Source organism: Haliotis rubra, unplaced genomic scaffold (genome assembly GCF_003918875.1).
Source record: "Haliotis rubra isolate DU_JTF1 unplaced genomic scaffold, ASM391887v1 Scf824, whole genome shotgun sequence".
In the NCBI taxonomy this organism is placed as follows: domain Eukaryota; kingdom Metazoa; phylum Mollusca; class Gastropoda; order Lepetellida; family Haliotidae; genus Haliotis; species Haliotis rubra.
Genome location: NW_025767551.1, coordinates 126,090 through 150,331, shown reverse-complemented (window position 1 = coordinate 150,331; position 24,242 = coordinate 126,090). Strand labels below are relative to the sequence as shown.

Below are 24,242 nucleotides of genomic sequence, written 5' to 3'. Positions count from 1 at the left end.
TGAGCGAACGCTATAACCACTAAACCACGCCACCACCCAAATTAATATTGAGTCTGCAATCCAAATAGCGACAATCTTGCTGTGCCCAGACAACAGAGCAGTAACAATACTTCCGATCATGGTCAATATATAAATTATAAAATCAATTTGAAAATATTAACATCTTCATATCTATATGTATCATTTCAAATGTTGAGCTGAGGACAATTAAATATTTAAATTTTATTGCTCTAAATTTGGCCTGACTGAAGATACGTACGCTGAGTCGCAGTCATCGGACATGGAAACAAACAAGAAACTGTTCCAAGTTAGTTTTGTCATTTAATTGAAACTCGAAAAGGTGTTTTTAGAATTGATTATGTATTCTATTTAGCCATAATTCATTCATGAGACGGTTTGTGAAAAGTCATCTGTGGTTTGGCAATTTCGTGTAAAAATAAATTGGTTCAATGAAAACCTGGGTAAGAAATACATTTGCAACCATTTGGCTCTTACCGTGGTTTGTTTCAATTATTTGAAATGTATTGATTTTCAAATGCTTTCAAAAGTCTAAGATGTGTATAATGCGGGTTTTTCATTTTTCAAAGTTTTCCAAATTAAATTTAAAAAATAATAGAACCATCTGGAAATGACTAAACGTCACTACTTGTAATATTTTACGTAATATCGATAACTTAAGATGTTTTCATTTGAAAATAAAGCATATGACCAAATCAGTTGAGAGGTATAGCTTCTTTCCCACTCTGTAAGTTAATACCTTCAGCTGAGACATTTTAAAGTTGAGAAACACTGATGACAATCCCCAAATCAATATGTTATGGTATTCTGCAGTGACTTGTAAAATAAAGAATTATGGAGTATTGCCCCGAGACAGATCTATACGTAGTTAAAGCCAGAATGTATGAGATAATACCTATCAGCATTACTGAAGGCCAGGCAAGGGTGTACTAAATCTACCAAGCTGCGCCTCGAGGTGCCAGAATCCAGTGCAACGTAAACCTTTAAGTTACTTGGCACCAGGTAACACTGATCAGATGAAATTTGGGTTTGATATAAATTTGATCATCCTCCTACTTTTCGTGCTTGTCGGATTTGATAAAAAAAACGAAGATTGACATCTTTGTTGGTCGGTAAAACCCGATAAAGACAACTGGGAAATATGACGTGTTTTCTAAGGGCTCCGGCCAGTAAAGATCCGGAGGGGAATTGGTCTTTAGCAACCCATGTTTGTCGAAAGGGACCTCTAACGGGAGGGGGTGTTTAGGCTCGCTGACTTCGCGAATTGCGTAGTTCGATCCTCATGATGTTGATCACTGGATTGTCTGGTCCAGACTCGATTAATTACAGCGTCTAATAGCGGCGTCGAACAACAAAGAAACAACATATAAAGGCCCCTTCCCAATAACACTGAAATAGTCTAAATTGTGCAAGCTCTGCCAAAACTTGGACTTCCGTTTGTGAATCTTATGTCTGTCTTCACAGATTATCATATCAGGTAGATGTTTGTTCTTGTGGGTGTCCTGTCAACCAGGATAAGCAGATGTATAATTCGGAAAACCTAAACTCCTACATACACGATCCTTGGTGATGATGAAGTCTCATTTGTTGAAAATTGCCCCATGGTCGCTTTGTGATGAATCAGTCGAATAATATTCATTGTTCAAAGTGGGTGAATGTGGTGTGTTTTGACAATACCTTGAAACCGCAGGTATTGTTAATGTGTGAGTGAGTGAATCGGGTTAATACCGCTTTCAGCATAATTTCAGTTACAGGTTCTACCACACCAAATTCCATAGTTTAACAAGCACTTTTCGTAGGGTTCCTTCAGTGCAGGCAGAATCATTTGAAGTTGTGATTTGATGATTTTGTGTTAGATTTTTGTGTTTTTTAAATGTACATCCATCAAGTATTTATACTGACCATAGTTTTCTATTATTAGTGCTGTCAATTTTAACACAATGACTTACGTTTAATGCTTGCAGAGATCAAGTAGGTGACATTTGGTTGGGGTTAGTGTGTTCCTGTACTCGGAACAGGAATTGGTTAATCAAGCAGAATCTTGGTTTTGAATGCCTAAGGACAAAGCAAGGCCCACTCTCCCTAAAATGAAACATACATGAAGCCTACCATCTCACTCCTTGCAACCATCGGGTAACACACACACACACACGCACTCACGCACGCACGCACGCACACACACACTCCTCGACATTCAGAAATCAATTTCGTCGCTAAGACGACACGACGCTATTCGATGAGACTAAACACTGACTTCCTGTGAAGTTTAGATCTTCAGTAACCCATGCTTGTCATAGCAAGCAACATTCAGGGTCGGTTGGTCAGGCTCGCTGTTTTTTCTGGTCCAGACTCCATTATTTACAAACCACTGTTATATAACTAGAATGTTCCTGAGCTAAACAACAAACAAAGTCACACAGACTGTCGACGATTGTCTTATTGCTGCAGCTGGGGAAACAAAACAACTCCTGCATACATTTCTAATTTTTGTTCTTTATTACAACTCTACATTTGTACAAAAATATATAAATATGACAGAAAACGCGACATGCATACATTATGTTACAATGTTGAAGTGTGGCGCCAGCACGGTCATACTGCATCCTGGTCTTCCGTCAGACATCAAGGGACAGGTTTACTGATAACAGAAGGGGTGTCGGGTTGAAACTGAGTTCAGTGTCCCGTAGAACACGTTAGTGAGCGAGTGAGTTTAGTTTTACGCCGTTTTTAGCAATATTCCATCAGTATTCCAACGAGAGACACCAGAAATGGCCTTCACACATTGTGCCCATGTGGGGAATCGAACCCGGGTGTTCGGCGTGAAGAGCGAACGCTTTAACCACTGGACTACCCCACCACCCCAGTTACAGGGTTAACACTGTTTCACTTCTATCGTGATATGCGTTCTCGTGTGTGACTGCCTGTTCTAGTCCGGGCCAGTGCCGGTTTTTAAGTGCTTGCTCACTGAAATACCATGCCGCAGTTTACCGCCTATGCTCGACTCAGAGAGATAGTATCTGTGCCCCGGGGCGGTGGGGTAGCCTAGTGGTTAAAGCGTTCGCTCGTCACGCCGAAGGCCCGGGTTCGATTCCCCACATGGGTACAATTTGCGAAGCCCATTTCTGGTGTCCCCCGCCGTGATATCGCTTGAATATTGCTAAAAACGGCGTAAAACCATACTCAGTCAGTCAGTCAGTCAGTATCTGTGCCCCATGTGCCAGTTTTATCCTTTTAAAGCTGAGCGCCAGCCATGGTAACAACAAGTAACATTTATATATTTTGTTGCGGGGGATGAACCTAAGATTTCCCACCTCCCGGGCTAGCACTGTAACCACTACACCACGAAGGCGGTCGCTTTTAACAGTATTTCAGTTATATCACGGCATCTCAGCTGGATGTAGGTGAAACACACGAATCTGGAGTTCGAACCCACGATAATTTGTTATGTGGCATGCGTAATGGACGGAGTCCATCGCCGAACATATTTTTGGTAAATAAAATCATGTGAACATTTCGTAGATAAATACCTAAATCATTTTATGTTACAATAAGGACAAATTTTACAGAAAAAACTTCATTTATTTCGTGATGAAACATTCCTAAAGATCCGTTGTCAGTGTGGGATAACGGTAAATGTGTCTTTATCGAGAGGTCGCACGCACAAAATAAATGAAGTTTTGTATGCATAAAATGTGTCTTTACTGTACACACCAACTTTTAAAATACCACTCAAATATGCATCTGGGGTCATCTTGCCTCTGGAACTATCGTAAAATCTGATTCAGTCACTTTTGACTTCTTCCCTAATTTACTTTCGGAAACACCTCTAAGTTTCCTTGTCGACACCCCTTGCTGTCGATGCTATTCAAGCTGAAAATAGAAACCATTTATTGTTTACTAATTTAATCTACTCTTAAATTATTTACGAAAGGTTTTCTGCATACATAAAAGTTATTTCAAAATACATATTCCCCAAGATAGAAAGAATTTATTGCACTGAAAAACTTTCACAGATTTTTCTTCTGCGAAGTGGCATTGTAAAAACACCCCACCTAATTGCATTAAACGATATTCGTCGATGTATTTTTGTGGATATTCCCAGTGGAAGTATTTTTAAATCTTAGCACCTTGATTTGAAACGGCAAAAATCAGTTTCTTTCTATTTTGACACTACTTTTTAAATCGAGCGATACGACCTAACCTTGACAGTGATGAAAACAAAAAGAGCTATACAACTTACGTAGTAAAAAGCTTCGTAATGTTTTCATACGCCTGAGACTTGGCCTAAATGATTTATATATCAGTCAAGGAAGATATTCATCTATTATAAAATCACAAAGGTTCTGTCCATTTTGTAATACTGTAGAGAATGAATGACACTTTCTATTTCTTTGTCCTGCATATACTGATTTAAGGCAACTGTATTTTCCAAAATGGCTACAATCAAATATTAATGCTACAAAACTGTATTCAATACTTTCATGTAAAGCATCCCTATTTTGTTTGTTGTTGAATGCCGCACTCAGCAATATCCAAATATTAACATCACTCAATTGATAAAATGTGTATCGTGTCATCCCACATATGTTGCTTGTGCTCTGAAAAGAAAAGAAAAATCATTTTGATATATGAATGATACAGGTTACATAATGTCACTGGAGTTAACTATCTTTAGTTGTGCGGTAAACAGTTTCACTGCCAAGTGACGACCTGACCTGAACCCGCGTATCTGCATAACACGTGCAGTCAATAACAACAGTGTTGAAAGGTATGCCGCCAATCCACGTGACACATTGACGAATACACGGAGAGCACGAACTCCACGTGCACAGTCTCGCGCCACCGGAAACACCTGTTCCATGGCGCTTTCGTTGCACACGGAACGCTAACTGTCAGAAATGGCAGGATTCGCGGTTTCCTTTTGGTTTGTTTGGTTTGTAAAACTATTACAGGACATTCGTCTTACAGAGGTTTTAGATCAATACGTGTATGTTCGAAGTTCCAAGTCTCCATCGATATACAGATGGCCAAAGTGCGTGAGTTGGGTTCTCAAGACATAGGCACCCATAGGTGTGTCTTGCCCAGAATCGATTCTTTGAAAACTGCCTCGGCATATCTTGAATAGTGCTGACGAGGGCTAGAAACAATATGGACTCACTCATTTGATGTTGGACCAAGACCCAAAGATAAACGATCATAGATGTAACCACACACCAATGAGAGTGAGTGAGAGAAGTCTTGATTCAAATCTCTATTTGGGGCGGTGAGGTAGCCTAAAGCTTAAAGCGTTTGCTCATCACGTCAAGTCGATTCCTCACATGAGTTTAATATAAAAAGCCCATTTATGGTGTCCCCCGCCGTCATATTGCTGGAATATTGCTAAAAGCGGCGTAAAACCACGCTGACTCAAACCCCTATTCAGCATATACAGTAGAACACGGATATAACGAACTCCAAGGGACCAAGAAATTTAGTTCGCTATATCCGTTGTTCGTTATTCACATTTGACCGCCATCTTGGATTGTAGAGATGTAGACATTCACAGACATTACCTATATCATGTTGATAAATATGAAGTTTATTTTTATAATAAAATTGAAATAATACAACTACAACTTAAATAAATGTATTTTTTAATGAAAATGCAAGCTTACATTTATAATGTCCAGATAAACCACGAAAGAAGCAAAAACTGTAGCGATTTTTTTTCCATTTGTGACATGTCATAACATGCCCGTGCCTTTTTCTTTTATATTTTCATTTTTATGTAATCAGGCTTTCCGTTCGTTAACATGACACAACAACGGGAAATACCTCCGTTTTCGAAACTTCGTATGAATAACATGCGAGGCGATTCGTGTGGTGTCTGGTATCGTTCGACAGCTCTGGAACATGAACAATATCACTGTAGCAAAGTTTGAGTGAAGTTAGTTTTATGCCACTTTTAGCAAAATTCCAGCAATATGACGGCGGAGGACACCAGAAATGGGCTTAGGACAATGTATCAATGTCGCCGTGACGAGCAAACGCTTTAACCACAAGGCTACCCCGCCGCCCCGAATCCTGGCAGAACTGAGGGAAACAACTCAGTATTCTAAACTGAATCATCTTTCTGCGACCCAGACGTTCTAATATGCCATGTCGCCTTTTCCAAACTATAGGATAAAACCCACTGAAGAATCTCGTGTAATTCAGTAATTCACCACGGGACGACTCGGGTAAGATATAACAAGAGCTGTCATCTTGAAATTTGTTTCTTCAATTTAATTTATCAGACTATCGATATTTTCACACAGGCTCGGCTCATAAAGCAGAATTCAATCAAATATGACATCGATGACGGCCGGAGAAAAATGAATCTCCCAAAGAAAAACAAATTCCATTTGTGAACGAAATATATTTCAATCAAAATCTCCTTGTGTTACAACACCTGCGATGTTTTGTGAGTGAGCCACGATGGCTTATGGTAGCTACCGAAATTATGTAAGCAGGTGCGAATGAGTTTAGTTTAACGCCGCCCAGAACAGTATTTTATTTGCAGCGTTTAGAAGGAAGAAATCTCGAAGTGATGCCTGTGTTCAACGTTCACTACTTTGGTTAAGCCCACTTTGGCGTATCGGGGATTCGAACCAGTGATAACAGTTTTCTGCAATTTCAGAAGGACATGACTCTGACGACTGACGAATATTTTCGATCCAAATAGGCCAACACAGTTGAAACGGTAAAGAGACCAACAAAATAGAGAATGAGGGGGCGAGTAGTTTTACGCCGCTTTAAGCAATGTTCCAGCAATATCATGGCTTCACACATATTACCACATAATACTGAACGACCTCATAACCTCATAACCAAGATCATCATCATTCTTCCTCTCTTCATCCGTGAGAGTGCTCCGGGTCCTCTACATCGTTTATGTGCCATAGTGAGTGAGTGAGTTTGGTTTTACGCCGCTTTTAGCAATATTCCAGCAATATCACGGCGGGGGACACCAGAAATGGTCTTCACACTTTTCACCCATGTGGGTAATCGAACCCGTGTCTTTGGCGTGACGAGCCAAAGCTTTATTCACTAGACTACCCCACCGCCCCTTATGTGACATAAAATGTGACGGTTGATGGTGTTACTCATGATATCCATCACGGGTTTGTCTGACCCAGATAATTGTACTCACCTGCCGCCGTAATTGTGTTGCAATATTCCCGAGCACGGCGGCCTATAACATCATTCACTTACTCGAAGGTAATCGAACTCGAGTGAGTGAGTGAGTAAATACCGCTTACTTCCGCATCAGGAATACCGCAGCCATTCCGGGCAGTGAACTGAACCAGAATCCACTGTGATTAAAACGTGGAACGCTAAGTTCAGAATGTTACATCACTATATGATGTCCGACTAACAGAGAATGTCGTAGTCTGTCTCACAGTCCCTGAACCATATTATTTTCCCTTCAGCCTAGCCCTCCCTGCTATGCTTAAGCTCTAAATGAAGCAAGTCTAGTTCTCCCCAATCTCTGGTCTCCCTTGGGAACCTTTTCAATTTAAATGGGTTTATTTGTTACAATCAAAATTATGCATTCAGAGACTAAGCGTTAGTCTAGGAATGTCGTTCAACAAATACTTTCCAGTTGAAAATATCTGTATGGGCAAAACATGGTTGTTTCATAATATGCCAAGGCTACTCTGATTTTCAAAATCGCTGTAACTCTATAGTTTTTCCTTCCTGAATTGTCCAGGAAGCCAATAATCAACTGCGTCAACTTGCTTATTTCTCTGACGTCAGATATATTGAAACATCAGTCTTGCAAAACCGTTGTGATATATAATTTGGCTTCAAGTATCTGAATAAAACTTAGTAAAATTCCAAGAACATATATTTTTAGACGATACTTGAAATGAACACATTTCCTCGTTTGCGCAGAACAGTTTGCTGTAACCGGAGCAGAAAGAAGTATGTTTATGTGTCTATTTGCGTTTTCCCTGATCTTGAGACGTCCTCGAGAATAGCACCAATACCATAATCTTGGTTAACGGGTTTCTCCAGGATTCATATAGTAATACAGAACGATCAATTCTACGGAATCGGCGAAAGCTGGTCATGGAAAGATATCATATTCCATATTATTATTCATTCCAAGATACCACATTCCCCCTTTGAACTAATAAACTTGAACTATTCATGTAATATAGTCAGCTATCCTAAGGGCATGAGATGAAAGATGCCTACTGTATTCATTTTGAATAAAGATGAAGTAAACTATCAATAATATCCTTAGCTCCATTCTCCATATTCAACTTGTCATTTTTAGATCAGTTCTAAAAATTCTAAACTGTAATGTTAACAGCCCCCCTCAAGCCCAGAGTAAATTTTGTAAACGCTAATAACTAAACAGCACAAACTTTTAACGTGCTGTAACATCATTTGCCCTACCGTTCCTTGGTGGTTGATATTGGTTCGAACCACTCTGTTGTTAATTGGCATGATGGGGCGGTTGTTGTTGGCCACGATGTTGTTTGGGTCGTCTTTTATACCTTGTTGAAGGCGCCGTAATGACGTCAGCTGCAACAAACAAAACTTACTTTGAATTTTAGAAATAAAATGCTAGTCCAGAAGCCTTGTGTGTTCAATTCCCGGTTCGCCCTGATAAAGATAAAAATACTTTGGCAGCACCACACCCTTGCTCGTTGGTGTCACCAAACGTCTGAGTGTGGAAAGTGGCTAATCCTGTGCCCACTCCTTTACAATGGACGGACATACTCTGACGTAACTGGGGTGCTGTTAAAACGACGTTATATCCGACTGGGCTGAGCCGAACGCATCCGGATATCAGAATGGCAAAGAGGGACGAGTTTTGTGTAACGGCAGTTTTACAGAAAGTTGGTTATATCACGGCGTGCTATGAGAGGAAAGCTCCAAGAGAGGTAGAACATTTATTACTGGTGAAATCCGCCCTTGGGTCCGACAAACCTAGAGACATTATCAAGACAAGCGGTCTCACGATCATAACACGTGGGCATACCTAGGGGACGCAACTCTTCCCAGCTAATTGCGGCGCCTCAGAGGAACGGGACATCCTGACACTTCATTCTGTGAGACTTTATTCCCAGAATAGTGAAGTCAAAGCGGTTCAAGGGAAGCAAAACAAATCTTAGGGAGACTTTATGCCATTGCCTAGAGGAAGGTAATCAAGAAGCACAAATTATTGATAAATCCGACATTTTCAGAACATATGAGCCTGTCAGTTTTGTCCAGTTAAATGTCAAATCAATAGATCTGACTGGAGACCTATAAGTTCTTTAGAACGGTTCCTTCACATTCTCAATATGCCAACGTAATTGACATCACCATCGACTGTTGACATGGCCGTGCCTCTCCAGTGTTAAATGTCAAGTGTATATCGATATGTTCGTGGTTGATATTCTGTCCTCTCTTCGCCAGGACAAAGTATGACATACACACTCAGCAAAATGCCACATCATCTCATCATCGAACGCCAAATGACTTCAAAATACTTAAATAAATCTCCCCGTCAACTTTTAAAGGTTTGCGTATAGGTCATGCAGCTTACCTTTATGCAATTGAGGAAGAAAGATATTTATATTTGCATTTCATATTTGGTTGTGGCAAAAACTGTTTCTTTGCGTCAAACTTAACAGACGCCATAAGCATCGATCTTTGCAACTGGCAGTCTGCGAGCCTGACAATCAGATCCCGTTAGTTGCGTTTTGGGTTGTTGAGGGCCAATAAACCGGATCTTAAATACGCAGGTGTTGTATATACACAAGCTGCAGCCTGTCACAAAAGATAAACAGACAAATAAACAGGCAGCCGTTAAACTAGACAAATAATGAATCTAACATGCTTACCATATCTTTTGAAATGTATATGGGCTTGTTGAATATGACCCACGTGACCGTCTCATAACATCCGGGTTGTGTGAGTGAGCCCTCGTACGTGACGTAATAGTTGGTGTTGGGGAAGAGGGCTTTGGCGGGGATCGTCTCTACCCGGGTTGACTGGCCTGGGAACAGATAAACGTCATGATTAAAACATGGTTCCAAACAAAACGATAAATATTTCGCAAAAATCAATTTTTGTTGGATATGATTGATAAATATCCGTTTCGGTAAGTATTGGAACAGTGATCTAATTAATTATTAAAATCTACAGTCCCTTTGAGTTCGTCATAACCGTACAACATATGGTACACCATTGTATTGGAAACCATGTGGGAATCCGACCATCTCTCCACAGTGACAGCAACTACCTTAACCACTAGGCTTTCTAAGCCTGGAAGCAGTACATCTTCTTGACAAAAAATTCGAAATGATAATTAGGAGATAATCCAACTGTGTTTACATTATGGAAGTGATTATAGTTGGTTGAACGCTGCTAAATGTTTCATGGTGCACCACAAGGCTGTGCAATATCTCCTGTTCTTTTCACCCTCTACACTAATGATTGTGCAAGCTCGAATTCAACCTGTTCAACTGTAAAGTTCGCAGATGATGCAGCAATTGTCGGCAAACTGAACGACACTGATTCTGAAGAACTGTATAAAGAGGACATTAATCATTTTACGACTTGGTGTGCAGAAAACCACTTACTCTTAAATGTCACAAAAACAAAGGAACTTATAATTGACTTTCGGAGTAAACCCACAGAAATGCTTCCAGTGATAATCAATGGTGAATGTGTTGAGACACTGGGAACCTTCATTGACTCTAAGCTGAACTGGAACTCTAACACTGAAACCCTATACAAAAAGTGTCAACAACGTCTTCATCTCATGCGTAAACTGAGATCTTTTAATGTAAACCCATCTGCGATGTTATCTTTTTTTTATGTAGCATTTATTCAGAGTATTTTAACCTTTTCCTTCCATTGTTGGTACGGGTCTCTCTCAGTTCATTTCAAATCTAAAATAGACAAAATTGTTAACACTGCAAGTAAAATCGCTGGAGTCAGATTTGAATGTTTATCATCAATATATGAGCGGCAAATCGTGAATTAAGCTGTCAAAATCATATCTGACCGTACTCACTACTTAAATTCGGAATACAACCTCCTCCCTTCAGGCCACCGCTACAAAGTCCCAATTGTGAAAACTAAGAGTTCCACTGTACCACTGTACATCCTTTATTCCAAGTACCATATCTCTCTTAAACAAATGTGAAGATACCTAAATCAAACAATTTATGTAAATATGTTTGGTATCTCTCTAATGTGTCAGTAGCTCTGCTGATGTAACACAAATTCCTGAAAAGGCATTAAAGTGTTATTCTATTCTTCTATTCTATTCTATTTAGCAGCGTTCAACCAACTATAATCACTTCCAAAATGTAAACGCAGTAGGATTATCTCCATTCTACCATGACCTATGCACCATGAATAGAACGCGTTTTAAATATGCACTCATTACCCTTGCGTAGTGTTTTGACACTACGCGCAGTGAACCGGCTCTCAGAAGTGCTTATTTGAAAACTTTTCACTTCTAATTTTTTAGTAACAGCCAATCAAAAACGAACATACTTAAAAGTCATGGTAGAATAGTGGTTAAGCGTTCGCTCGTCACGTCGAAGATCCGGGTTAGATTCCCTACATGGGTACATTGTGTGAAGCCCATTTATGGTGTCCCCGGCCGTGATATTGCGGGAATATTGCTAAAAGCGACGTAAAACTAAACTCACTCACTTAATATTTTGTGATAGAGAAATAGACTTTGACGGATGTATAGATAAACAAAGTGTCAAAAATGGTAAAATGTGTGTGCGTTCTAACTACTGTCCTCATGTCTCAGTGATCGGATGTCCCAGGGGATCATATTACGACAGGACCTAATTTCACGCTACGACGACCCGTGTTTCAACCAAGTTCATCAACATCCTACGGGACGGCAGGAGAAACTACCAGATCATTGTTTCTACAAGGCATGAAATGTAAACTTGCAGCTGACCTGTCACGTTAGATAAAGCACGATAAAACATGTCCTCATACATAATGACATAAAAGGAATGTGGTGACCCAAGGAGACATGATCAGTGACGTATCTGGGAGATGCTAGCTAGGACGTGCGGATGGCGAATAAATTCGCCTGGAGTTACATCCCCATAGTTTCCTATTTTGGAGGATGGGGTGTGTGTGCCTGTTCACTGTGGGTGAGTGAGTGAGTTTAGTTTTACGCCACACTCCACAGTATTCTAGCTATATGGCGGCGGTCTGTAAATAAACGAGTCTTGACCAGAACATCAAGTGATCAACAGCATGAACATCGATCTGCGCAATTGTGAACCGATCACATGTGTCAACCAAGTCAGCGAGCCTGACCATCCGATCCCGTTAGTCGCCTCTTACGACAAGCATGGGTTGCTGAAGATCAATATTCTAACCCGTGTTCACTGTGGAAGTTGCGTCAATTGGGCATGCCATGAGCTGAATGATAGTGGGTTCGAATCTTGGTTTACCCTGATCATATTCCTATGTCAACACCATACTCGTGCTCTTGGGTTTCACCGAAGCGATGGACGTCTGGCACGCGACGCACGCACGCACGCACGCACGCACGCACGCACACACACGCACACACACACAGACATACATACATACATGCTGCTCCTGGCCTTTGGGCAACGTATGTACCCTGATCCTGTTTGAAATGATTTTTGACGAATTTAGATATTGGATAAAAGGAAAACAATTAAACAGCCAGAACATCAAATATCTTAATAGCACGCGAGCCTCGTGTACACATCCTATATACATGTACCACCAAATCCAGTCACTCCTTCACCGTGTATTACTGGCAGCAGATTTCATCACAACATATCACTTTAACAAGAACATCTAACGTCGAAGTAAAACGTAGCGCTGTGAGATGGAGGGTCGATAAGCCTCATCCGTTCCTACTACTGAAGTCTAAAGGCCTTAATAGACAGTCGAAAAACAGTGTTATCTCAATCATAATTTCTCCGTATTCCATCTAAATTCCAGCTTAAAGCTACTGAAAACCCATTTCCAACTCAGTAAATGTCAATGGATTTCGTTAAAACAGATGACATCAAGAAATTTGATGATGTAAATTATATGCTCTTTATTACCAATTTAAATTTGCGCTGATGTTTGATCACTTCGTCAATAAATTTTAATGTGAGCGAATGTTGTTTCACACAACATTTAAGCGAGATCACGGATCTCTGCAGGTTCCCCGCCCGTCACTAAAGCTCCTTAGGGTAGTGCCTTTGTTCGAAACACGCCTCTGTTGATCCCGCGGTGAATGGGTACCCAGTAGAATGTGTGTTTAATGATTATCGATTTCCTTTGAGTGGCCCACGGACAGTTTTGATTTTGTATAGTCCCAAGGTTGGTGAGTATGAAAATGACAGTTTGGCGAATTGAATATTCACTTGGTGAGTGACTAGGTGAGTTTAGCATGGCTTTGAACATAATTTAATGTCTATCAAGCCCAAGGGGTGTATGCTCGAATATGACTGGACCTAAATACAACTATTATCGTTACAAGATATTTAATAAGAGTCAAACTAAGAATCAAACACTATAACCGCTGGACCACCCAAGCCCTTCATGGCAACGTTATAAAGCGTTGCTGTCACGCCGACCACGATTCCCCAAGGGTAGTCCCATTTCTGGTGTCCCCGCCGTGACATGAAAAGCGGCGTAAAACTAAAACTGTCATCGTCGCTGATCTAACAGTTCAACTCAGCTACGAAATTCCCCAAAGCATTTACAAATCTGGGATGATGACACTCTTCAATTGGTCTTCAGTCACCCAATGCTTGTCGTAAGAGGCGACTAACGGGATCGGGTGGTCAGGGATCGGGTGGTGGACACATGTCATCGCATCTGAACTGCTATTGACCACTGGATTGTCTTGTCGGGACTCGATTATTTACAGATCATATAGCAGGGATATTGCTGAGTTCGAAGTTTAATAACAAACAAACAAACAAACGGTTGTAGCTAAAGAACACGGTGTTTCGATTTGCTGCGCAGTGCTCACCATTTAATTGGGGCGCCAGATACCACAATGTCTCACATATAATAACAGACAGTAAAAGACTCCATCAAATGTTTATAAGATAATGATGAAAAAAATGTCAAAATGTTGAAGCAATACAAGATAAACGCCACTCCTACAATAGAAACGTTTATCTTCCGAAATTATAATGTTTTAAGTCATAAGCATCCCATCAATATATCAAAAGAGCTTTACTCAAAAAACATTAAAATGTAACGTCAAAACAGATATGCTAAAACCACAAAGTTAAATGTGATTATCTTTCGTAAATGACAGACAAGAATACTTAAGGAGAGCTTTTTTTATTTCTTGTCAGATGTAAATGATACATCAGTTCTTATTTTGTGTCATTATTTTGTTTATAGCCATGTTTCCGTACTCTGCATCAAGGCCGAACGTGCTTTCAAGTACTCCATTCACTTGTCACATTTAACAACGGTAACTAGCCAATTGACCGCCTCCATGGTGTAGTAGTTAGAGCGTCCGCCAGGAGAGCGGAAGGTCGCGGGTTCGATCCCCGACCGCGTCATACCAAAAGGCGTAAAAATGTGGTACTTGTTGGTCCCTGCCTGGCGCTCGACATTAATGGGTACAACAAGGACTGGTCGGCTCGGAGTCAGTGTAATGTTTCTGAGTGGGGTATTCAACTATTCATGCAGCATGGTATCTCAGTGGGCTAGCACTATGAAACCAGCTTCAGTCTGGGCTAGTACAAGCAGCCGCACATACACATACACACGCATGCACGTCGTCATATGAGCGAAATATTCTCAAGCACGTACGACGTTAAATCCAATTTCACCTCACCTCATTAGCTAATTGAAACGTGCATTTGTGATTTGCCCACTGCGCTGTGTAGAGTTACCTCCTTTTGCCCAAGGATTCGATCTAATCCGAAATTCGAGCTTAACATTAACATAATCCTTTTTCTTAGAACCACATCTGCGCTCATACATTTCACAAAAGTTACTATTGCTGACTGTGGCGTTAAACATCAAACAAAAGTTATTAATATCTAAAATCTTAGTCCTTGTGAGCCTTTGGAAGATTTCATTCGGAAATCGTAGTATCGATGTAACCACAATAAATTCTCACTGAGGCAGGAACCCTGATGTGAAAACAGTATCATGTCATAGGCAAACATTGATAATAAACTATTTTCGATTTAAGCGGCATGAGAGCAAGTTGCATAAAAATACACAACACAATTAAACTGACTATAAATAGTGCGACTTCACATCACATTCACGATCTAATATGGTCTCTTTAACACTGACATGGTATTAATTTGTATCGGATTAAGGCATTCTAAGATACTCCTTGTACTAAGGCAACCATAATGATTGCAGTGAATTGTAAAACACACACACACTTCTTCTGACTCTAAAAGCTAGTCAAGCTAAAGGCAAACTGAGTCCCGTGGGCTCCCACGAGGGACTTCCTCTGGTCGATGTGGCGAGCCCAGACTGTATTCCCCACCCCCAGGGATCACTAGAGTTTCCCCAAAACTGTCAAGAGTATTTACCAACCGCAGGGGATATATCTCAGCTGTCATATCTAAGACGACTCCGGGAAGTGACCACGACAGGGAAATATCATTATACGTGACTTGTAACGGGAACAGAAACGTAAATATACCAGCTGACTGACGTCGAGTTTCGATTCATGTGATGGAGATATGTCTTTTACACCAGATGAGCTAGGCACTTTTTCTCTTAAATAGTATGGTTAGATTTATGTAAATATACTCTCCCAAAAAAGAAACGCATATAGGAATTTCAACTGTATTTTATGTTTATTGTGAAACATCTTGTAGGCTTTATGAGTCAATAAAATATAGCGAAATTGCACACTGGGAATGCAGACTGATCCGTCTTTGGCACCAACTCGAGGAAAGTCAGTTTGAGTGTCACATGGAGACGTGTGGTGGCGCTGAAGTCAATACCTCGTGTGACCACCGTGGGCATCCAGAACTGAACGGCATCGCCTCGGCATCGAACGAATAAGTCTCAAAATCTCGTGTTGCCCAATCGCAGGCCACTCTGCCTGTTGTGCCTGTGCGAGTTGCTGAAGTGTCTGGGGCTGAGGGTTACGGCGTCGCACCCGTCTGTCCAGGGCATCCCACAGATGTTCGATCGGGTTTAAGTCCGGTGATCTTGAGGGCCAGGGGAGCACATTGATGTTGTTGTTCTGGAGGAAGTCTCTAGTGTGACGTGGTGTGTGAGGCCTGGCATTGTCCTTTTGAAACAACTCCCTCTGCCGATCAATGATTGGAAATAAGTGTGGGCGTAGGATTTCGTCACAGTACCGTTGAGCTGTCAGGTTGCCCTGGATCATCACCAAATCACTTCTTCTACGTCAGGTGATCGCTCCCCACATCATAACACTGTCCCGGCCGAATCTGTCCACCTCGGGAACGCAAGCGTCGGCGAAACGTTCACGTCGACGTCTGTACACCCGCATTCTTCCATCGCGTCGTTCCAATAGAAATCGTGATTCATCACTGAACCAGATTCTACGCCAATTCGGTAGGTCCCAGGCCTGAACGTTGGTGCACCATGAACTCGATGTCGACGATGTTGTTGTCGAAGCACAGGGTCAAAATAAGGTCTTCTGGCACGTAAACCAGCCTCTCTCAACCTGTTCCTGACGGTCTGTGCAGAAAGCCTCCTCAATCCGGGTATTTGTCGAGCGGCACTGGTCGCCGTAGCTGTTCGATGACGCAGGTGATGTACCCGGATGTAGCGATCCTGCGCCGCAGTGGTCGCTCGAGGTCGCCTACTACGAGGGGCATCTGCTACCGCATTCTGTCGACGATATCTCTCCCAGAGCCGTGAAATGGTGCTTTGGTGAACAATCATGAGTCGGGCAACTGCACGTTGAGACTAGACAGCTTCAAGCAAACCAATGGCGATATGACGGTTGGCTTCACTTAGACGTGGCATTTTGCGTTCGTCAACAATATTCCAAATACAGTGAATAATCGACAGACAGCGATCAACCTTTTATACCCCTCATTGAGACTATCTGATCCCCAACGTTCACGTACATTGCATGTGAATTGTGTATTCTGTGACACTACACGCCGAAATTGAAAATCATGCTGTTAAATACGGGTATTTTACGGATGGTGCGTTTTGTTGTGATGCTTCAAAACATAAACACCATAGGACTCGTAAACAGAGCAAAACCTTTTGTAAAATGAATCACGTTTTAATTCATTGCTACATGAAATTGCTATTTTCTTGATGCGTTTCTTTTTGGGGGAGAGTATATAGGAACACAGACAAAACTGAAGATGCCGGATACAATAACAACACTGATCATTGTGACACTGGTCCCAAAGACGTCGATGGTTAATGGACGAGATTGTTTTACGCTTTTAGCAATATACATGCAGTATTACGGAGGGGATACTAGGGATCCAGACATTATACACGTGGGGAATCAAACCCGGAACTTGAAGAGCCACAATCACGACCCTTCTGCTATTTACTGAGTCATAGCATCGATATCTGTTGTTTTGTTTGTCAATAATTAAGACTCTTTCACGGAATAACTGTGCCATTTTCATGACACCTTTTTGATATTATTCGGCCCGACCACGCCTTCTTAAGTGTGACTTTTTCAGTGATATCTTCGCGAAACTGCATAGCTTTAAGGGACAACTGAGAAATTAGCCAATAATGTCTGTTTGCCATAGTAGCTTCACGGGTCAACTAGTGACCAAAAATGGACCAAATCAAGATTCGACAGGATGCTGATACAGATCAGATGATTCATGAGAAAAGTAACGATGACAATTCATCTGACATGTTACAGATGTTGAACGCTAACCCTGATTAAACTGCCATTTGTTACAACTCCATGAAGTTAACCCTAACACCCAGCGTTTAGGCTGTCAACCAATATTGATCAAATCAGAAGAAATATGAAATATTCCCGAATTGTACGTGATCGCATTTCTAACTTAACGCTCTGGAGATTATAAAAACTTATTTTCTAAAGCATAAATTTCCATGCGTTCCTGGAGACAATTCAACAATGGGGGATCTGTGTAATATCATCAGCGAGGGGGCAATGCCGGAAGATACAATTCTGGTGACCTTTTGGTTTTACAACACTGCATATTTGCATGTCATCAAACAGAAATATTTGTAATGTAATGCATAACGTATCATGAGTGTGTTGCGAGTAAAATAATATTGAATGTTATTAAAGACAACATGAAACCTGGAAGTCCAAACATTCCCCGGGTCGAGTTCATTGATCCAACCAATGCTTTATTGTCCTTGGAATTAGGAGGGACTACACTGAATTTAGACTATATTGTGGCCAACAACAACCGCCCATCATGTCTATAAACAACACAATGGTTGGAACCAATGTCAACCAGAAACGGTAGGAGCAACGGCTTAACACTGGCTAAGGCTCTATGTTATCTTCATACTTGCTTGTGTGTATGTGTATGTATGCTCATGAACGATATATATATCTGTATGTGTGTGTGTATGCGTACGTACGTGCGTGCAGGTATCAATGCTTCAGAGAGAGAGAGAGAGAAGGGGGGGGGGGGGGTAAAGTAGTTGATAGTGATGCTGTGACCAGTATACCTATACCTTTACGGTATATAATCCTAATTAGTCCAGACTCGAATGTTTACAGACCACCGCCATAAAACTTGAAGGTTGCTGAGTGCGGCGTTAAACAACAAACAAACCAACCAAGTATCTTACAAAAACACGCTTGCTAAGGGAGACAAAACGACAAGGCTTTGGAAAGCAATATGACAACCACCACAAAATATCCACCGATTGTTTTTTATACTTTATTATTAGTCAACGTCTTTTTTGCAATGGGCGCGACGTGTCGGTGTATGTACTAACTTGTAGTGTAGGTCATCACTTGCTTGATAACAGTGTTAGTACCTACACCGATACGTCGCGCCCATTGCAATAAAGAAGTGGACTATCCATAAAACCTGGTTTTCCTTCAGTTTTGCGATAGTCACTGCAGGGGATGTGTATCGCCCAACTGGGGAATGTTAGCCAATTTACACCATCTTCGTTTGGCTACAAATAATAAAGTTCTAAAATGCCTCTCAAAGAAGTTATAGCAAAACTGACACCAAACCAGATGATGGAACACTATCATCTCCGTGAACTCACCAAGGCAAACAGTATTAACATCCGACTGTGGCAAAATACAATAGTTTGGGGATTTGATGACGAGAACGTCAATCCTTGCTTTGTTTGATTACCAACAACGTCATCAGAACAAACGTAACTATTCAATCACCGCCTTGACAGAAGGGCGGAAAATAAAAGTCCCTTTAAAAGAACTCACGTCACAAAGTACATGCTATATAGAATACGGAACAGCAGAGAGAGATTGCCTCATCGGCGGCTAACACACTTCCAAGGAATAACACAGTAATTAAAATCTTGCAATCTCTCTGATGGTATTGAAACACATCTGCTTGGGTAAAGGTTTATTTAATCCTTTGGGTGCTCTTATATTTGTTAATTGTACTACGCATGCGCAGATCAACATTCGTCGTGTCCCGGATATTGAGTGGCACGTGTCGGTAATCCATCTGATGACGCTATACAAGCCATATAATTATTGTTTGTCCCATTCACACCATCCATCACTTATCTCCCTTTGATCTGTCTGTGGTTACATGTGGTTTCGAGCAAGTCGTAATGGTCACAAATGTGGTGGAGTTGAGCACTAACTGGGTTCCTGTCTACCTGGACAGCTTGACAGGTATTTTATTACATCAGTTCCCGCGCCAAGTCCCATGGGAATGTTAAGGCTATATAGATATCCTATAATAGTTACTTACTTCCCTTTACATGCATGAGGATCTGCCATCGGCACACAAGTTACGTTGATAAACGAATTCATCCGAATTCAGAATGAAAGGCCATTGGTAAATGGTGCTAGGTGAGCTTCACACACCTCAGGTTGGAATGACAGACGACGGACAATGTGCCATATCACTTTACACGAACCTTCAATACAGGTAAGCTACAACAGATCGCGCCACTAACATTACGAACCTCCAATACAGGTAGGCTACAACAGATCGCGCCACTAACATAACGAACCTCCAATACAGGTAAGCTACAACAGATCTAGCCACTAACATAACGAACCTATAAATACCCAGGTTCCAAGTGTTTCTAGCATAATATCGTTCGCGAGACATAGAACACGATCTCGTGTTAGATCATTAATCTTCTAATGGATGATTCCTAATATGAGAACATTACGTTGAGTAATACACAGGCAGGATTCTACAGCTCTGACCTCGGGTGATACATGTACAGGTTTAGACTGTTTCTTTGGTAAAACGTTTCTGGCACGACATTTTAGACGTTAGGGTGAGGTGAGGTGAGGTGAGGTAATGTGGGGTGAGGTGAGGTGAGATAATGTGAGGTAATGTGAGGTGAGGTGAGGTAATGTGGGGTGAGGTGAGGTGAGGTGAGGTGAGGCAGGGTTACAACAAGCACCATCTTTTAGCCTCTTATACGACACGCCCAGGAATCAAGTAGCTTGGATACGAGATCTCAAATAATAAAGTAACTGCCACACAACATGTACACATAGCCCAGTATGAGGGAGCATAAACCCGAGACAAAGCCGAGTCTATACTGGATATTCATACACGACACAAAGACAAAGAACTATGTTTATGCAGGGATAATCTACAACGTCTTATAGTCTCCCTGGTTTGTGAGACACTGAAAGGTTTAAAACATACTTTGATGGAGAAAATGACACTCAGAAACAAATGACTGCGAAGATCAGTCCACACAGTGAAATCACGTGCGAGTTGACGCACATAGCGATGTTGTGCGAGATTTGGATGGTCAGACGAGTTTTGGTCGGTCAGAGAGATTTGGCAGGCGAGACAAGATCTGGTATCAAGACGAAGCACCACAATATTCAGTACGGAAGAGAAACCCAAATGATATTTGACGAAGAAAATCTGGATTTAAAAATACATATCAACATGAATACGTCAGCATATGTGAGGAGGAGAATCCCATAATTCCCCGTAAACATGGAGAAACGAGATTTTTGTATTTGAGAGAAGCCCGATCTTGTCTGAACAACACGATGTAACGTCAACAAATATAACATCTTAAATAACTTCAAGTTTTCTCTCAACAAGAGATAATACCGAAAGCTTCTGTGTCAATCTTTGTTCCGTATTGATTTCAGACACTTAATAAAGTTGTGAAACTCTCGCTGGAGTCCATGAGATAACGTGAATTCCAAGACCATTAAGACATTTCTGTTTGTACTGTAGTTACCAGACTAGCCCTGTTAAATTAGACACTTACATCAACTGACGTCATCGCGAGGACTTTATCTGCCTCCCTGGCATCGAGATATAAATACCTCGCAGTATGGCGACCGATTAAAGAGAAATAAAGTCGTCTTACATTTAATCACCTCGTTAATAAGGAATTGCTGATTATCAAGAGTAATGACATGAGTATTTAATGATAGTTTAGTGGAATGTTCGTTTGATAACGTACAGGCGAGATGCTTTAAGGTTAAAGTGTTCCCTCGTCATACCAAGGGCGGTGGGATAGCCAAGTGGTTAAAGTGTTCGTTCTTCCCGCCAAATGCTGAGGTTCGATTCCCCATATGGGTACAATGTGTGAAGCTCGTTTCTGGAGTCTCTAGAAGTAAAATTGCTGGAATATCGCTTAAGTTATCATACAAAATGCCTACAAAGTCACCACAATGCTTGCGCAAATTAGAAGTCGACGGATGTAATTTTCAAACAACCCTTTGTATTCTAAGAAACTTACGACTACACTAAGTTTAATTTGTAAATCGTCATATGTAACATTTCAATGTACGATATATTTCCTCCTTGACCACGCTTGCTCGGACCCATTGCTTGACCCTGTGATTGACCCGATGTACTCAACACTGTATGTACTTTGTAGAATAGATCTGTGACCCAAAGTCTGTCATACAGACCCTGAAGCAAATTTATCCAGGAAATCCCAAGCAACTCTAGAAAATGTGGCAAGTCTAGATTTCCACAGCTTCAGGAAATTAAGAAAGTCTCAGGGCTCCTTTTTATTATATTTTATTCCATTATGGGCCTTTTTTCTGTAAAATATGTTCATTTCAGAGACTAGTTGTTAGTCTATGTGACCTCATAATGACGCATATATAACAATCAATATCAACAGATGATTTCTCGATCTCCAGGTTTATGCTTAACGACGCACTCAGCAATATTCCAGCTATATGGCGGTGGTCGGTAAATAATCGAGACTGGACCAGACAATCTAGTGACTGAAACCATGAGCACCAATCTACCCAAATGGGACATGATGACATGACAATTCGATCCTTTCGTTGCCTTTCACAAGCACAGACCATTTCTAACCGGACCTTCACGGATCTGTAACAAAATATTTAACCCGTTGCCTCAATTCTGAATTTGAGTATATTATCTTTGACGACCTTCCTCACGATCAGCTTTCTATATCGAAATGTTAAGAAAATAGAGTCCCTCCTACGTGCATTAAATTATGCATCTACTAAATAACTTACATTCCCCAGATTGGTCTTTATAACCATTGAAGATCCGGGTGCGTGAAAAGCATAGACTGGATGGTAAGTCAACTATCGGGAAAGGTACTAAGGACATTTGACAGTTTACTAATGTTATATTTACCCAGTGTTATGGGCCCTCTGTGATACTTAATGTCCCCCTTGGCCTTCGCCCTGGGCTATGGCTCTGGGACCATCAACTATGTACAGTGTTGTTGTATAACGCCGCACTCAGCAATGTTCCAGCTATATGGTGGCAGTCTGTAACTAATCGAGTCTGGACCAGACAATCCAGTGATCAACATCATGAGCATCGATTTACGCAAATGGGATACTATGACATGTGTCAACCAAGCCAGCGAGTCTGACCACCCGATCCCGTTAGTCGCCTCTTACGACAAGCATGGGTTGCTGAAAACGTTATAACCCGGATCTACACGGGTCTTACTGATCTTTAATGGGATAGGTGCGGGCTATTTATAACAAACGACGGTTTGTGCAATACATATTTTCTGTCTATTTGACGCTTTATAGGCAAGAGAGTTGACGCAATTGCTTTAATGCCATCTTACAGCCTTGACTTGTTATGTTCAAGTATTTAACTTGTAAATATCATCGTAAAACATTTATAGCGACTTTCAGAAAAAGGAGAATCATGTCATGTAATAAGATATTCGTATGACAGGTAAGTTCATAAAGAAACTATAGTACTGTCGGAAATGCTAGAAAAATGCTTTTTAGCCTTAGTATCTTTATAAAGGTGATAAATGTACTATGTTGTCAATATATCAACTCGCCTATTGTCTACCTAATTTTTATTTCAATCGATTTAACATCCTCATGCATTTAAAGGGCAGTTTACAGGAGAGAATTTGGTACCAAAACAGCAACTTAAGATTTATTCAGAATTCAACAACAGAAATCTGAAATAGTCTTTACATTTATGCTAATAATACAGGTGGTGTAAAAATATGAATTAACGTTTTTCCTAAACAAATAAATGTTGAATGTTTGTGTTACTTTACTTAATTATCGTTTTCTGTATTGAAGAAATATTAATATAAATGTTAAGTCTTGATAAATAGGTTTCCCGTCATGCATGCACATCTTTATCACAGCGTGCACTATGGCCAACGATTTGCAGTCGATGGTTGCAAAGGTTTATAGTTTTTTTTTCTGCTTAAAAAAGACAGAGGTAAACCTTTCATTAGTGTAGAGAGGGTTTATTACAGAACTTGTAGAGCTATTGGCATGTCTTACCAACAAGTTTACAATATTGTAAACAAATCAGACAAGACAGGGACCGTCTCATATGCAAAACCGAGACGTAAAACCATCCTTGACAACTTTGACAAGGGAGTGCTTAGACGGACGGTCTACAAACTTTATGAGAAGAAAATACATGTATATATAATATATCTTTGGCCAATGTTCACAACTACATTTAAACTGACCGAATTACATCCATATTTTTTCAATGAACTATACTGTTGACATGCAAAACATTTATTAAAACGTTGCACATTTCTACAATCAATCGATAAGATACCACAAGTGATAGGATTCTTTCCAATGTACAGTAATTCGTATGTTTATGTCA

The 24,242-nt window shown here is 40.8% G+C and overlaps 1 protein-coding gene across 1 annotated transcript in view; it reads right to left on the bottom strand.

Moving 5' to 3' along the window:
* Nucleotides 1–3,879: 3,879 nt before the first annotated feature.
* The window catches only part of LOC124262153 (putative carbonic anhydrase-like protein 2), a 52,938-nt gene continuing 32,575 nt past the window's right edge, over nt 3,880–24,242 (bottom strand). Inside the window, exons 3-6 of the mRNA XM_046696614.1 lie at nt 9,882–10,036; nt 8,446–8,574; nt 7,299–7,352; nt 3,880–3,888 (exon numbers count right to left, since the gene is read on the bottom strand). Of these exons, the coding sequence (XP_046552570.1) occupies nt 3,880–3,888; nt 7,299–7,352; nt 8,446–8,574; nt 9,882–10,036 (347 nt within the window). The remainder of the gene's footprint in view (nt 3,889–7,298; nt 7,353–8,445; nt 8,575–9,881; nt 10,037–24,242) is intronic.